Source organism: Triticum dicoccoides, chromosome 7A, assembly GCF_002162155.2.
Source record: "Triticum dicoccoides isolate Atlit2015 ecotype Zavitan chromosome 7A, WEW_v2.0, whole genome shotgun sequence".
NCBI lineage: Eukaryota > Viridiplantae > Streptophyta > Magnoliopsida > Poales > Poaceae > Triticum > Triticum dicoccoides.
In genome coordinates, this window is record NC_041392.1 from 291,549,895 (window position 1) to 291,567,825 (window position 17,931).

The 17,931-nt window shown below is 45.2% G+C and overlaps 1 protein-coding gene across 1 annotated transcript; it reads right to left on the reverse strand.

Annotated features, from left to right (window-relative positions):
* Nucleotides 1–15,723: 15,723 nt before the first annotated feature.
* LOC119334692 (protein SHI RELATED SEQUENCE 1-like) lies at nucleotides 15,724–17,493 on the reverse strand. Its single transcript, XM_037607233.1, has 2 exons — nucleotides 16,569–17,493; nucleotides 15,724–16,412 (listed from the first exon to the last, which is right to left on the reverse strand). The coding sequence occupies exons 1-2, from the start codon at nucleotides 17,119–17,121 to the stop codon at nucleotides 16,018–16,020; spliced, it is 948 nt and encodes a 315-aa protein (XP_037463130.1). The 5' UTR covers nucleotides 17,122–17,493; the 3' UTR covers nucleotides 15,724–16,017.
* Nucleotides 17,494–17,931: the final 438 nt, after the last annotated feature.

The following is a 17,931-nucleotide window of genomic DNA, read 5'->3' on the forward strand; positions in this document are numbered from 1 at the left end:
GGGACCCATGTGGGACCCACAAGCCACCTAGGTGCACCTAGGGGGTGGGCGTGCCCATGGCCCACTAGTGCATCCTCCTGCTGTGTTCTCAGTGCCAAAAATTCTCAACAATTCTAGAAAAAATCATACTGAATTTTCAGGGCATTTGGAGAACTTTTATTTTTAGGATATTTTTTATTGCATGGATAATACAGAAAATAGGAGAATAATAGTATTTTTGATTTATTTATTCTAAATAATAGAAATTAAAAACTGGGTACAGAAAGTTGTGTTTGCTAAATTCATCCATCTCATGCCCATCAAAAGGAATCCATTAACAAGGTTGATCAAGTCCTATTAGCAAACTTCTTCTGAATGACATGAAACCGGAGAATTTTCGTATAACGCTAGGTTACCTCAACGGGCATATGCATGTCCCCAACAATAAGAATATCATATTTATTTTTGACAGTAGGAATAGGGAATTCAAAACCCCCAATAGTAATCGTTGAAATTTTTCCAATAGAATTGATACTATTCACTTGAGGTTGTTTCTTCGGAAAGTCTACCGTATGCTCATTACCATTAACATGAAAAGTGACATTGCCTTTGTTGCAATCAATGACAGCCCCTGCATTATTCAAAAAAGGTCTACCAAGGATGGTCGACATACTGTCGTTCTCGGGTATATCAAGAATAACAAAGTCTGTTAAGATAGTAATGTTTGCAACCACAACAGGCACATCCTCACAAATACCGATGGGTATAGTAGTTGATTTATCAGCCATTTGCAAAGAGATTTTAGTAGGTGTCAACTTATTCAAATCAAGTCTATGATACAAAGACAAATGCATAACACTAACACCGGCTCCCAAATCACATAAAACAGTTTTAACATAGTTTCTTTTAATGGAGCATGGTATAGTTAGTATTCCTGGATCTCCTAATTTCTTTGTTATACCACCCTTAAAAGTCTAATTAGCAAGCATGGTGGAAATTTTAGCTTCTGGCATCTTTTTTTTGTAACAACTTCTTTCATATACTTAGCATAATGATACATTTTCAGAATATCAGTCAAAAGCATACGCAAAAAGACAGGTCTAAACATTTCAACAAAGCGCTCAAATTCCTCATCGTCCTTTTTCTTGGATGGTTTAGGAGGAAAGGGCATGGGTTTCTGAGTCCATGGTTCTCTTTCTTTACCATGTTTCCTAGCAATGAAGTCTCCCTTATCATAACGTTTATTCTTGGGTTGTGGGTTATCAAGATCAACAAAAAGTTCAATCTCCACATCATTATCATTACTAGGTTGAGCATCAACATAAACAACATTATTAACATTATCGCTAGGTTCATGCTCATCACCTGATTGTGTTTCAGCATCAGAAATAGAAATATCATTTAGATTCTAGGGTGTGGCTATAACAGGCTCACTAGAAGCATGCAAAGTCCTATTATTTTTATTTTTCCTCTTTGAAGGACTAGGTGCATCAGTATTAATTCTCTGAGAATCTTTATCAATTCTCTTAGGATGACCTTCAGGATACAAAGGTTCCTGAGCCATTTTACCACCTCTAGTCATAACTCTAATAGCATGATCATTCGTCTTATTATTCGTCTCATGGAGCAAATCGTTCTGTGCTTTGAGAACTTGTTCTACTTGAGTTTTTACCATGGAAGCATGTTTACTAATAATCTTGAGATCATTAACAGTTCTACACATATAGTCACCCAAGAATTCAAGCATATAAGCATTATGTTTCAAGTGTCTACTAACATATGCATTGAAGTTTTCTTGTTTAACAACAAAGTTACCAAACTCATCCAAGCATTGACTAGCAGACTTATTATGAGGAATATCACATTCATTAAATCTATAGAGAGAATTTACCTCTACTACCTGTGTCGAATTATCAAGACCATGTATTTCTTCAATAGGTGGTAAATTCTTAACATCTTCAGCTTGTATACCTTTTCTTTCATAGATTTCTTTGCCTCTTGCATATCTTCAGGACTGAGAAATAGAATACCTCTTTTCTTCGGAGTTGGCTTAGGAGGTGGTTCGGGAAGAGTTCAATCATTATCATTACTCAATATATTATGCAATAGCACTTCAACTTGTTCAATAGTTAGTTCCCTGAAAACATAACCAACACAACTATCTAGGTGGTCCCTAGAAGCATCGGTTAGTCCAATATAAAAGATATCAAGTATTTCATTTTTATTGAGAGGATGATTGGGCAAAGCATTAAGTAATTGGAGAAGCCTCACCCAAGCTTGTGGGAGACTCTCTTCTTCAATTTGCACAAAGTTAAATATTTCCTATAAGGCAGCTTGTTTCTTATGAGCAGGAAAATATTTTTCAGACAAGTAATAAATCATATCCTGGGGACTACACACACAACCAGGAGCAAGAGAATTAAACCATATCTTAGCATCACCCTTTAATGAGAAAGGAAACAACTTAAGAATATAGTAATAGCGAATCTTTTCCTCATGAGCAAACAAGGTGGCTATATCATTCAATTTAGTAACATGTGCCACAACAGTTTCAAATTCATAACCATGGAAAGGATCAAATTCAACCAAAGTAATTAACCCAGGATCAACAGAGAATTCATAATCCTTATCAGTAACAAAGATAGGTGAAGTTGCATCCTTAGGATCATATTGCATTCTAGCATTCAAAGATTTTTCTTTCCACTTGCATAATAATTTCTTAAGGCCATCTCTGTCCTTACAAGCAAGAAAGTCCCTACCTACCTCTCCATCCATAACATAACCCTTGGGCATAACATGAAGTTCATATCTAGGACAGCTAGCCTTATCAGGTGTTTCAAAATTTTCAGTTTCAATAATTTCATCAGTTTCAGAAATATCATCATCTTTCAACATTCTCAATATCATTAACTCTAGCAATTTGTTCATCAAGAAATTCTCCCAGTGGCACAATATTATCAAACAAAGTAGTGGTATCATCATAAGCATAATGTATAGCAGAAGTAGCATCATCAATAACATGCGACATATCATACTCAATAGCAGGTGTAAGTGTCGCAAGTTTACTCAAACAGAAGGTGAGTTAAGTGCAGAGCTAGATGGCAGTTTCTTACCTCCCCTCGTTCTAGACGGAAAAAATCTTGGTTTTGGTATCTTTCAAATTCCTCATGGTGATCAACAGATATTAATCCCAAGTGACTCAAAGAATAGAGCTATGCTCCCTGGCAACGGCGCCAGAAAAAGGTCTTGATAACCCACAAGTATAGGGGATCACAACAATTTTCGAGGGTAGAGTATTCAACCCAAATTTATTGATTCGACACAAGGGGAGCCAAAGAATATTCTCAAGCATTAGAAGCTGAGTTGTCAATTCAACCACTTGAAAGACTTAATATCCGCGGCAAAGTATTTAGTAGCAAAGTAATATGGAAGTAACGGTACCGGTGGCAAAAGTAACATTAGCAGTTTTGTAGTGATTGTAACAGCAACATCAACGAAAGTAACTTAGCAAAGATCAATATGTGAAAATCTCATAGGCAATGGATCGGCAATGATAATTGTGTCGGATGATATTCATCACGTAGCAGTCATAACCTAGGGTGACATAGAGCTAGCTCCAATTCATCAATATAATGTAGGCATGTATTCCGTATATAGTCATACGTGCTTATGGAAAATAACTTGCATGACATCTTTTGTCTTACCCTCCCATGGCAACGGGGTCCTAATGGAAACTAAGGGATATTAAGGCCTCCTTTTAATAGAGAACTGGACCAAAGCATTAGCACTTAGTGAATACATGAACTCCTCAAACTACGGTAACCACCGAAAAGAATCCCAATTATTGTCACCTTGGGGTATGCGGATCATAACTCATAATAGGTGTCTACAACTTGCAAGATAGGATCAAGAACACAAAATATTCATGAAAACATAATAGGTTCAGATCCGAAATCATGGCACTCGGGGCCTAGTGACAAGCATTAAGCATAGCAAAGTCGTAGCAACATCAATCTCAGAACATAGTGGATACTAGGGATCAAACCCTAACAAAACTAACTCGATTACATGATAAATCTCACCCAACCCATCACCGTCCAGCAAGCCTACGATGGAATTACTCACGCAAGGCGGTGAGCATCATGAAATTGGTGATGGAGGAAGGTTGGTGATGATGATGGCGACGAATCCCCCTCTCCGGAGCCCCGAACGGACTCCAGATTAGCCCTCCTGATGAAGAACGGGAGGCAAAGGCGGCTCCGTATCGTAAAACACGATGAATCCTTCTGTCTGATTTTTTCTCCGTGAAAAGGTACTTATAGAGTTGGAATTAGGGTCGGAGGAGCTTTAGGGGGCCCACAAGCCTGCAGGGCACGCCCTAGGGGGTGGGCGCCCCCCCAGGGCTTCTGACCTCTGGGTGGCCCCCCTCTAGTTGATTCTTGCGCCAATATTTTTATAATATTCCAAAAATATTCTCCGTAAATTTTCAGGTCAATCTGAGAACTTTTATTTCTGCACATGGCAATTTTGCTGAAAACAGTGTCAGTCTCAAATCATGCAAGTTAGAGTCCAAAACAAGGGCAAAAGAGTTTGGAAAAGTAGATACGATGGAGACGTATCAGGGAGTCGCTAGATCGGAAGTTCCACCGCCGCAAGCCCCTATAGCCACGAAAAACTAACCTTGACCCCGTTCCGGCACTCCGCCAGAGTGGGAAATCATCACCGGAGGCCATCTTCATCATCCCTATGGTCTCCATGATGAGGAGGGAGTAGTCCACCCTCAAGGATGAGGGTTTGTACTAGTAGCTATGTGTTTAATCTCTCTCTCTCTCTCTCTCTCTCTCTCCCTCTCTCTCTCTCTCTCTCTTTTCGTGTTCTTGAGATGTCATGATCTTGATGTATCGCGGACTTTGTTAATATAGTTCGATCATATGGTGTTTCCCCCTCTCTATCTTGTTGTGAATTGAGTTTTCCCTTTGAGATTTTGTTTTATCGGATTGAATACTTTTATGGATTTGAGGGAACTTGATGTATGTCATGCTATGTATACCCGTGGTGACAATGGGGTATCATATTGATTCACTTGATATGTGTTTTGGCACTCAACTCGCGGATTCCCGAGGTGACATTGGAGTAATCTATGCGTAGGGGTTGATGCACGTTCTCGTCTTTGTTTCTTCGGTAGAAATATTGTGGCACTCTTTGAAGTTCTTTGTGTTGGATTGATTATTATGAATCTGAAATTGTTTGATGCATATCCTATAATCAACTCACGGATACTCGCAGTGACCTTGGAGTATCTAGGTGACATTAGAGTTGGTTGATGTGTATCATATGGTGTTATTTTAGTACGAACTCTTGGTTAGATCGATCAGAAAGAATAGCTTGGTGTTATTTTAGTACGAACTCTAGGATAGATTGATCGGAAAGAATAGTTTTGAGATGGTTTCGTACCCTACAAACAATTTCTTCTGATGTTCTCCTAGATAGGAACTTTGGAGTGATTCTTCGTCGCACGTTGAGGGATGGTTATATGATCCAATTATATTAGCATTGTTGAGAGATTTCACTAGCGAAAGTACAGACCCAAGGCCTCATTTTCAAGCATTGCAATACCGTTTGTGCTCATTTTTGTTACTTGCTACCTTGCTGTTTTTTATTGTTCTTATTACGAAAATCAATATCTACTATCATTACTACACTTGCACCATCATCTCTTCGCCCAACTAGTGCACATATACTAATTACCATTGTATTTAGTTTGTTGGCGACACAAGAGACTCTTTGTTATTTGGTTGCAGTGTTGTTTGAGAGAGATCATCTTCATCCTACACCTCCCACAGATTGATATACCTTAGGTCATCCACTTGAGGAAAAACTGCTACTGTTCTACAAAACTCTGCGCTTGGAGGCCCAACACGAGTCTACAAGAATTGTGTAGTAGATATCATAGGGTTCTTCCTTTTCATTGACGAGATGCCGAGTCGCGGTGGTAAAGCTGCTTCTAGCGGATAGTTGTGGTTGTTGCCCTCAGCCTCTTAAAATGTGCTCATTGTTACTATGTTAAGTATGTAGATATGGATCATATGGTTGTCAAAATTGTGAAGTGTCATCGTACCAAGATCCACCTTTTGTCGAATAGTGTCAGCACTATATATGTTACTCAAATGTTGTCAGCCAAGTTCTTAAATTTTCATCAAAAGTATTAATATCGTACACAGTTCATTCAGTTTAAGCGCGTGCCCTGTAGAGTAGAGGATGTCCATGTTTTCGACATGGCGATCAAAACCGATGTCTAAAAGGAATTTGCATATTAATTATTCATATTGCATATTGAGATAATATATGGATAGGCCAGCCCATACAATTGACATATTTGACATGCATAAACAAATCAATAGTTCATTGAGTAGTTTACAAACCATTAGCTCGCTAATTTACAAGAATATAATGAACCACACACGTACAAAGAGCTATTGTGCACTTGATGTCAACTCACCACGCATAGCAACCATCGTCCATCAGCGTGTCGATCATGGGCTCAGTGGGAGCAGAGGCCGCCAAGTCGATGACCTACACACCTTGATCAATCAAGGCTGGGGCACACTCGACATTGTGGATCGCCTGTACTGCCTCGGGCGCAGCGCTCACCAGGGCTATCGCGATCGCCGGGTCTGCCCCGGCAACGTCCGACAAGATGACGTTGGCTCTCGCCAGTGCTACCCTGACGCCCCCAGGCATGCCTCGGCGACGTTCGGTGTTGTGCCCTCCTCCATTTGGGACATAAGCGTGCGCGTCATGCGGTGACCGCCACTGCCGCAATTGTCCTTGGGTCGTCCCGGTTCCTGCTCCGCCACCCGCACCATCCGCCGCACTCTACGCCAAGCTAGCAGTATCACCCGCTGGCGAACCCTGTCCGCTTTTAGGACGACCCTGGCTAACTTGGCGGCTTGCTCGTACCGCGTTTCCTGCTTCCTCTTGCCGTTGTCGGGAGAGGCGGCGGCATGGCCGTTGACCACCAAGCCGACCATCGTTCCGTCAGCCTCGATTCCACCGTCGCGCAACTCCATCATGTTGTCGGCTGTTGGGGGTATGCCAGGTGGACTGGGATGTACAACCGCTCCCGCACCCGCGGTGGCGTGCCGCGTCTAGCCAGCGGCGACATAGCAGGCTGCCCGCGGGAAGAGCTCGCTCCGGCGCTGAACTTCCCCTTCTTTCCTCCCTTCCCATTGAAGAATCCCATGGCTGACTGGATGCTTGCTGGCTGGCTAGGGTTTGCTAGCCGTCGGTGAGGGAGCAAAGGCGCCCAGATGTGGACGGGGGTTGTGGATGAGGCCGGCCCCGCCGCACGTGTCCATTAAAAAGGACAGGCACGCGGCCCTTCTACACAGTGCCAGATGGGCCCGGTGTCGGTGGTCATCATAAATATGACTGTGGGCGGTAGTTGGGAGGCCGACATGCGGGGCCATGGCAGACACCGAGGGGGTGCGCCACGCGTCCGCTTCGCGTCTGCGTCGACGCATTTCAGTCGCGATTTTGGACAGAAAATATGTCTGCGCGAACACAAAACGAACGGTTTCTAGGAATGGGTCGACGCGTTGGGACAACATTTTTATCCACGACGATTCAAACAGACGTGGGCAGACGAAATAGGTCGTCTGGTTAGAGTTGCTCTTACTCGTAAGCCGTCAGCGGAACGAGTCGTCTTCCTCCCCCACCTCAAAGTTTAACAGGATGTTCCATAGCTTGAACGATCAGCGATAGCGGGGATCGAGGGGGTGCCACATAAATCGTGAATCCAATTTTAGGTGGATTAGTGCGCGATGTGTATCCCAAAAGCAATTTCTCTAATTTGAATCTAATTTCTTACAAATAGAAGGAACCCCACGAATTTTTCTGTATTTCTTCACGAGCATGCACATTACTGCATTGAAACAAAGTCAGTACCGCTTCTAAGCTGACCTCTCTTTCCAACTAAAGAAAATGGGTCCTATTATATTTGAACCCCCAAAGGAGCATTGATGCTTAAGACGTACACATAGTACTAGTATATGCTACTCCCCCTTTAACTAATCTGCAAAATTAGTTCATCATTTATACGCAAGTACCAGGTACCAGAGTAATAATACTAGTCCGCAGAGCGTGGTTTCAGCCAAAATTTAGGTACTCTCCTAGCTTAATTATGACTGGACTGGATCACTCAGAAGCCTGTATGCACTTGGCGGGCCATGTGGATCGAGTTACTGCGTTCTGCAGCAGTACTACCTCCATGGACACGGATGGTAATTACACCAATGAACTCGATGATTTGATCCACCTCGCAGTGACCTGAACAGGAGATTGGTCGACCGATGCATGAATCAATACCTTGAAATAAACGGCACTAAACGCCCCTGCAAACCCTGGGATTCCGCAGGGTTTTTGACATATGGGGCACGTGAATCCTTAGGCCTTGGCACCAACTCACTAGACGTAGTAGGAGTACTTGTCGGGACCATGCCGGCATCGCCTTCTCCCCACCCTAAGGATTCCTCATGAAGAGCCCTACGTGCCGTAGATCTCCAGCTACGCTGCAATATTGCACTCCGTCGCCACTCGCCTCCCTCTGCCTCGAGATCTCCCCCATCTTTCTCTCTCTCATTATAGGAGAAAGGAGGACCTGAGAGAAAAGGTTGTAGTAGTAGAGGCGAGATACACTGTAGCGGCGGCGATAAAGGTCGCCGATGACATTACGGTACACTGCTGCTGCGTGCATGCGCTTTTGAGCCTGTCATTCTGTCATGTGCGATGAATCATGGCGACGATACGTGTGCACTGTTAATTCTACCGTCTCTCCCCCCGGCCGTGAGAATATATATACATGGCCGTGTTCATGTAAACCACTGGTGGCGCCATCTTTACCGGCTCCGGCCGGCCGGCGTCCTCTCCTAGCCACTGTTTGATGTGAGGTAAAGGGATTGAACAGTGACTCGTGGCGCGCTTTTGCACCCGTCGCGTCGCTGCCGGGCTCGCTTGTTTCATCCTTGTATGGGGTAAGCGACTAGGGCCAAATTATGGGTGAAAATTAAGGAGGATGCATCTTGCACTTTATGTACTGATGTACTGAATACATCATGTCGACGCGTAAACTTGCACAGTGTCTACTAAATAGTTGTATTTTTTTGTGGGGATAAATAGTTGTAAATTGATAGAGTCAACGGGCATGTCACCTAGTAGTAATAGTAGTATTTTTATTTTTAAACATCACTATATGGGGACTCTTATTGGTAGTAGCCCCTGAACCAACTGCCCTAGCTAGGTAGTCTTCACCATGTGTTTTGGAGTACTTTTTTGTGGGAAAATGCACCTTATTTGATTTGTCCTGTTTTTGCGGGTAGCTGGTTTACATGTGGAATTTCTTCAGGCAAAAAAATCTGATCACTACGTACGGGTACGGCGACGCCATTTAACAGTTTATTAACACAAAAGCTTTCACGTTGATACGATTCACGACCAGGACTTTGGTTGCACTCACAGATCGAAAGCTATTGCATTACCGTTTGCAAATGCACGTAAGGGTGATTCGGCGGCTATAATGCTAGATGCTTAAGCACATCCGCAAAGTAGTGCATGCTTTCTCCGTGTATTGTATACGTAGGAAATCTGTTAGTACAATATTTTAGATAAAAGTATATACTAGGTTAATTGTGGCTTGTGGCCCATGGAATCTTGCGGGAGAAAAATAATAACCAGTGCGAACAAAAAATCTGAAATCGCTTTTGTTCGGTTACACTTATTATATATCGCGAGCCCATATCCAGATACGATACAGTGCAAAGGGAATGTCGGTATTAATTTGCCAACAATGTACTAGTATATACTCCCTTCTTTCCGGTTTATAGGGCTTATTTCAAAATTTTAATTTTTCCATTTTATAAGGCTCAATTTGGTTGTTCTCCATCACATGTTCAGACTTCAAGGTGCATTAAATCATTGCATGCAAGTATTAAGAGAAAACTGATCAATGCATGTACTTTATGCATGCATGCATTGCAACTAATGCATTCGTAAACATAATTTTTGAGGAAAACAAGAGCATTAATTGGGTGCTTTTGCAAACTACAAAAAATATTCCACCACTCATCATCTATCTTGGTTGGTGAGATTTTTCAATTGAGCTTTATAAACCGGAAAGGAGGGAGTAAGTAACTGACAAAGCAGGTCTTATCATCGCCTCCTCCTTCAAGAAAAGCTAGGGTTCGTGCCTCTCGCCGACTCTGCCGCAGGTCCGCCTCGTCTCCGATGGCCCTAGGGCCATGGAGCGCGGTGGATCCCGGCAAGGACCGACGGAAGGGCTCCGTTGTTAGTCGTTCCTTTGAGATTTGTTAGGGTTTGTGTCCTGGTTAGTAAGGCGAGACGGCGACAGCTTCTTGAAGATGAAACAAAGGTCTCCCCGCCTAATCCCCGTTCCAGTGGTACGTCTAGTATCATTGGTGGGCATGGGAGGTGTGTTTCCGATGGATCTATCCTCGATAGATTTGCTCGGATCTGGCTGTGGTTTGTCTATATTTGAGTGTCTTCAGGTTGGGTCTTTTCGATTTACGTTATTCTTCATCAACGGCGATTGGTGTTCTGGTGTGCTGGTCCTACGGGGTCTTAGAGCAACTCTAGCAGACCCCGCAAAAATACGACCCGCAAAACGCGTTTGTGGGTTCACAAAAACGCTTTTGCGGGTCAAAAACATACGCGTCCGAACAGAACCCGTATCTAAACCTGCATAATTTGAAAAACTTCTTTCGCGGGAGAAATTGCACAAACACAGTTCATCACATACTACATTGTTCATCGCATACTACATAGTTCATCACACTACAAGCATACATACTAGTTAAGATAGTACTAGGGGGTCGGATCTAAACGGCGGCGAGGTCGCGGCAACTGGACGACGCCGTGAAGCTCGCCGGACGCTCACTCCTCCTCGCCGGAGCTGCAGAGATCGACGAACTTCTCGGCCTGCTCCGCGCGGATGCGGCGCCACTCCTCGGCCTTCTCCTTGGCGACGAGGTTGGCAGCGACCGCCTGTCGCCACTCGAGGGCTTCGAGCTCCTCGGCATGGCGGCAGCGCTCCTCCTCCTCGCGGACGCTCCGCTTGGCGATGGCGGCGGCGACGGCGTCAAACTCCGCGACATAGTCCTCGGGCCCGACGACTCCGCGGCGGCCGAGCGGAGCGGGCTCCTCGGGATCCTCCTTCACCGGCACGAAGGGGAACGGTGCCGGCGGCTCCGGCTCGTCCTCCTCGTCCGACCACTCCCTCTTCACGGGGAGGAAGCCCGCGGCGGAGGAGGAGGAGGATCCGGCGTACGAAGAACGCGCGGGGGAGAACGACGCGCGTCGGTGGTCGTACTCCACCGTCTCGCGGCGGTCAAAGCTTGCCGGCGGCGAAAGCCCGCTGTTGGTCCACTTCCACGCGCTGCGCTTCCTCGCGCCGTCGGACCGGACGCGCCGCTCGCGCTCCGGGTCCCTCTCCCGGCCAGATCTGCTGCCGGAGCCGCGTCCGGAGCTCCACATTCGCCCCCACATGGCGGCTGGAGGCGGGGCGGAGGGTCGCCGGCGGCGAGAAATTGGGAGAGGAGAAAGGGAAATCGGGTGGCTCGCGGCGGCGGGGGATAGGGTTTGGACCCGCAAAAGGGTCGCGAAACCGCACTTATAGCGCTCAGGAGGGGCGGTTTGCGGGCTGCGGCAAAAGTTTTTGCAGGCCGGGCAAGTATGCGGGGTCTGTTCTGGCCGCAAAATCGGCCCGAGCCCGCATACTCGCCGGAATTTTTGCGGGCTAGGCGTTTTGCGGGGTCTGCTAGAGTTGCTCTTAGCATGGCGACTTCCCGACTGTCTACTACAACAAGTTGTGCCCGACTTCGGCGCGGGAAGGGTGATGACGGCGGCCCGCCTTGGACTCGTTTCAGTGCTTGTAATCGTCGCTAGGTGGTCTACGGATCTGGATGTAATTTTTATTATTTCTGGTGTTCGTTGTACTACCATGATGGAAGATTAATAGATCAAATGTTTTTTTTTTTGAAAAAAGCAGGTCTTATCATCGTTCTTTTTTGGCTATGTGCAACTAATGATGAACAGACCCGCAAAAAATAAAAATAAAACCAGGGCATAAATTAACAAGAGCAATAGCTTCGCAGCATTGACTTGGGTGCGTACGCACGGGAATGCATGAGCCAGAATCAGAAACGTATGCATGACACTTCTCTCGTAGGAGTCCGAAAGTCAGTGATTATTCCCCTCTCCCATGCCTTTTGATTGAAAGGAACACATGCCAAAGAGATGAGGCTGATCCAGATCATCCATGCATCTTTGCTAGCTGTTGCGTGACCAATACAATATACATATATGCACCGGCACCGGCCGACGACGATAGTGGCCCGGCTCCCGCCAGGTTTGTGTATGGAAAAGGATGGATCAAAAGAACGTATCCTTTGTAGTAACAAACACAGGAACTATAGTACTCCCCCAGTTTCAAAATAAGTGTCATGATGTTAGTTAATTTGAGCTAAAACCACAACACTTATTTTCGAACATAATTCTTCCCGCGACAGTTCATGTATTTCCTGTTGAGTTCCTGCATGCGTTCTAGAAGATTGCTCGATAGAAGATTCTTGGTGGAAATGGCACCATATGAAATCCCATTAATTAGCTTTTTGCCCAGCTCCAACAAAGAAATTCAAGCTAATTAAAATAGAGTATCTGAAGCTCATGTGCAAGCTTTATTCTGGTTTTGCTAGCAGCTGATAATTTCAAGCTACATATGGCTACCGAGAGATTGGCACATTTTGAACGGGCAAGTGGTAGCAAGTGAATATATATCAGGTGTTGGCAATATTCCGAACTTTCTATTCTTCCTTCTTTTCTCTCAAGTTCGGTAAAGTTGACGATCGACATAACAGTACCAAAAGGGTTAGGTAGTACAGTACCCTTGATATTCTAGATCTGCCTTAGGTCAGGCGTCTTGTCTAACTCCCATCCAAGCAGAATTATCTCCATGTGAAATGAAGAAGCACAGACAAAACGCAGAATTGATTTTCATGTGCCCCACACTCGCATTACTACCATGTTTTTTTTTCTTCTGAAAATAGCATTACTACCATGTTATGAAGTAATTAATGGATTCCGCAAAAAAGTGTTTTTCTGCCCAAAAAAATTAGTTAATGGGTGAGTTAATTAAGCCTATATGCCGCCAAACCGCCGAAGCATAAAAGTAGATGCTTTATTAGTAAATCAAATACTACATTGATTTTAATTTTTGTAAAAAAAATGGTAGCCATTTGACGAGTTTATTTGAAGTAAGGCCAACAAGCGAACAATACCGGTATAAAAGCAAGTTACCTATCCCAATAACAAAGAACAAGACTTAAATGATCATGTATTCTCCTACAAACCTATATAAAGATAAACTTAATTTCACTAAACTACCAATTTACTTTGTAACCATTCCATCCTCTATTATTTTAAGTTAAACAAAGAAAGTAGAAATGCAAACCAGCAATGATATCTTCATTTCACAAGACGTCTTTGTATACTGGATAAAAATATGAACAATGCTACTCTATGGAAAGTCCTATGGGTAAGAAACCACATCCCATGAATTTGAAATCAAACTTCCAAGATAAGGATAACAAGCGAAACGTTGTTAGGATGAAAATGAAGGGGCTGCTAAAAGTATCTAATTATCTCGAGGAAACTTCTGAAACAACCAGCAATTGACAGCCAATCAATGTTTCATCTAAAATAATTGCAGAGAGCAGGCAATACATAAATTTCATTTGTGCAACATGATCATTTAGAAAACAAGATCATACCACACACGTTGCTGCGGGAAAACCTGTTAATGGAAATGTATAAATTGGTGATATATAACTAAGGCATAAGCAATTGTAGGAGTGTTCATGATTTATATTTAAAAACAATAAATCATATGAAGTGTGTAAAAAGAGAAAAACTTTTGGACTGAAGTTATTGAAATGCCATTTTCCAACAAAAATGTGGAGCATGAACTACATAGATATGCTCCATGTGTGAAACGCATATACCATCCATTATAACACACAAAAATAAAAAATAAAAACAATGTGGTAACTTTTGATCCACATGCATGACTTGCTGATGTGGCATGGTTGCATGGATAGATTAATTCAAAAGATGTAATTTATCACTAATTTTCAAGACTTGTTGATGTGGCATAGTTGCATGGTTAGAAAAAAAAATGTAGTGGGTTGGAACTATTTAGGAATAGAGGATCATCACCTTCAGGACAAGTTTAAACAAAATAAACATAGAACACGAACTTTTACGGAAATTAAAATCAATGGTTTGCGGGCAGATGCTACAGCAATAACCCCTGTATAAAACACCTTAAAATATACAAATATATACACTATTTTTAAAATTTAGAGGAGAATTTAATCAAGTCGAAAAAATATAATATAGCTGGCATTACATGCACATAGCAGATTTAGGCCTACTGTTTGAAATTAAGCAATATACCATTACTAGAGTGCAAAACTGAAAATAAGTAAGTGCACTCATTATTTCGGCTTTTGGAGGGAGTACTAAGCTTCTGAGTTCCCCTAAATGCTGTGTCGTACTACATAAATGAGGTGCAATTATGTTAGTACGTGACACATAATGTGTTGCACAGTTATGTCTTGAAAGGCAGAAGCTAACAAAGGTTTTCCCTCTTCCAAGTTCCAAAATAGAAGCTGCTTCTCTATAAGGACATTCTATGCTTTAAGGCAAACAAATGCAAAATGGCCATCTTTGAAGATGGTAAAGAATGCTAAACATGAAGCCGGTACGACATAGAAGTATTTGTAGTTAACTAACAGAAGAGGCGACTCAAGCAAGATAACTCTGTGTAAGCATTTGCCTTTTGTCTTATCAAAACGTACTGTATCAAGATTAATTAGATTCCTTATGGGTAGATTAGATCTTTGATTCTGTTGGTATGTTTACCACTGAGGGTAATTTGGAGGAGCATGGGGAGGAGAGGACATGCAACATATAAATGAGGTACGTGCAGAACAATTAGCTGGGAATGGTAATATACGATACCTGATGCTAAACCAATTCCAGAACAAAATCTAGATATAATTTGAGAAAATCATAATAAGAGTGTTGGAAAAAAAACAGTGTTCGAATGAAGAGAATAGATTACTATGCAATGTGACACCGATGGTATCAAAGCTCGGAGTTAGAAACAATCAAACCACGAACCTATGAAGAGAGGAGATCACAACTATATTTGTCTCTCAATCATCTCATCATTTGATCCTGGAGCATATGATGACCGGAAGAAATATCTCAACATTAAATCCTCTCCGTTCTACCCCCTAAAAAAATCCCTCTATATCTCTATCTCTCTCTTTCTCTCTCTAGCATAGCAAGAGTATAGCGATTATTCAGAGTTCAGACCAAATGAAGAGCCAAGTAATTAGTTGTACAAGCTAGAGCCTATAGCTAGGGTGCTAGGGCTCAGCTTTTGAAGAGCAAAGATAAAGCAAAGGCGTGACACCTTATGGAAGAGCTAGACACAGGATTAGAAGCTACCTAGTAGGCCTAGTAGTAGTATTAAGAGCAAAGGCAAATGCATCCAGAACTGTAGTAAGCCACGGCCAGGGAACGGCATCATCGCCACCATTGATGCAAACCAGCATGAGAGAGAGAGAGAGAGAGAGAGAGAGAGAGAGAGAGAGAGAGAGTATATCAATCAAACCATTCTCTATCAAGGCAAAGCAGGCAGCCAAACTAATCAACTGTCAGATTTCAATTTTTAATCATTGTTTGTTCCCTAGCTAGTTCCAGCTTTATTAGCTGACCTGACCTGATGAACTAAAGAAAACCAGCGCATCAATTTATGTATGCATCAACAAGATCAATCGAAGCCATCATGTCGATTGATCGCAGCAGCAGCAGCATTATCTAAGAATTTCAGAGTTAACGGTAAAGCGAACCAAGGCATGGCGTCTAAAGCGCGCGATGAGGTGACCTTGCCTATGATCACCTCGGGTGGTGGCCGTGGAAGAATGGCGCGCCGCCGTAAGCACCGTACGGGCCGGGCGTGGGATACGGGTCCATCACCACAGCCGATGACGACACTGCAGCGGCACCCGTAGATCCGCTGCCTCCTTCGGCGCCGCCAGCAGCTGCCGTGCTCGGGGAGGAACCTTCGACGGCGTGGTGACCGGTGCGGGTCCCGCCGGTGATGGAGGTGTCTGGGCCTACGTCGTGCAGGATGCCCTTGAAGACGTGGCCGCCGATGCTGACGGTGGTCTGGTACGCCACCTCGGCCTCGGCTTCGTCGACCGGGCCCAGCCGCACACAGCGGAACACCGCCTCTGAGCTCACCTCCCGCGGGAACCTGTCGGCCGCCATCATCTGCTGCTGATGCTCCCCTAAACCATCAACCATTCAACACACTGGATTCCATCAAGCTCACGATCTCTCGCTCTTTTGAGCTGAGGTGTACAAAAAGGAAAGAGAAATAGCTAGCTAGTGTGGTGTGGTGTGGGTGCAGTGCACTAGATTAGATAGACTATAAGAGAGAGTACCTGAGGAAGTAGTGGTAGGGGTGGTGGAGGAGGGCTGGCCGGCTTCGCGAGGGCGTTTGAACGGCTCGGCGGAGGTCTGCCCCTGCGGCTGCTGGTGATGTCGCTCGCGGCGGCGGGCGGCAGGGACCCACGTCGACTTGACGTGGGTGGCGCAGTCGAAGCCGCGGCTCTTGCAGCAGGTGCGGCAGCGCATGTGGGGGCAGTCCTTCTTGGCCTGGTTGCCGCAGTCCTGGCAGCTGATTGTGCCCGCGCCCGCGCCAGCGCCAGACCCTCTCCCTCCGCCCCGCGACGAAGACCCGGATGCGGCCGGGTCATCGGCGAAGCGGATGATGCTGGAGGAGGCGCCGCCGTAGAACTGGTGGTGCTGCTGCTCGTGCTGCGGCTGCGGCTGCCCCTGCCATAGCTGGAACCCGCCGCGCGATGGGGTGGTGGCGTAGAGGAAGGCGGCCGCGGAGGAAGACGAGGAGGGGTTGATGCCGGGAGGGTGGCTGCCGTCGTCGTCGCGTCCGCCGCGGCTGTGGTGGCCTCCTCCGCCTAGAGGGAATCCCGCCATGCGCCCAGATCCATAGATCGCGGCTGTATCGCCCGGCCTCTACTGTCTACGCCCGAGTCCCCGCGGCATGCGTGAAAAATCTGCGCCTTAACTACTCCTTGGCAGCACCTACGCGCCTGCTCTTCTCCGATGTCTCGGCGCGGCAGCTTGATCGAGCTGCTGCCTGCTGCCTGCTGCCTGCCGCGGCTACTGGTAGCTGGCTCGTGTGTAACCGCGCGCGGTGGGTTAAATTTTTGGCTTGTCTGCGCGTACGGTGGTGGTGGGGGTGGGGAGGACGGGGACGGACGGAGGCAGCTTTTTGGGGGAGAGGAGAGTGATGGAGGAAAGGGAAGGGAGGGAGTTAAGATAGGGGAAGGAGGCGACAGAGAGGGCCTGCCACGCCGCCAACGAGCCTGCTGCACGCTCCCATTTATTTCCCGAGCCCGCCGTCTCGCTCTCTCTCTACCTCTGATTCTCTGATGGTGCTGTCAACTTCGGAAAACAAAACACACGTCGCTGTTGCAAAAACAAATGAAAACAGGTGCGGTGCAGTGAAACAAAACAATTGCTCCGACTATGGAGCGGTACGTACGTAGTACCAGCTGAACAAGACCCGTTTCGGAAAATGAAACGTTTCCAACCGGCCGAGTGTTGTGTCGGTCGCGAGGGGCTCGTTGGATCTCTTCAGATATGAAGATCCTCGTTTTGCCATGTTTCCATTGGAACGTCCTACACGTTTCTTCCACGGTTTTTGCTGCAACCGTTCACAGAGGTTGCAAAACATTTCGTGTGAGGAATAGAGAGGAGCGGGGGCGGTGGGCAGCGGTGGCG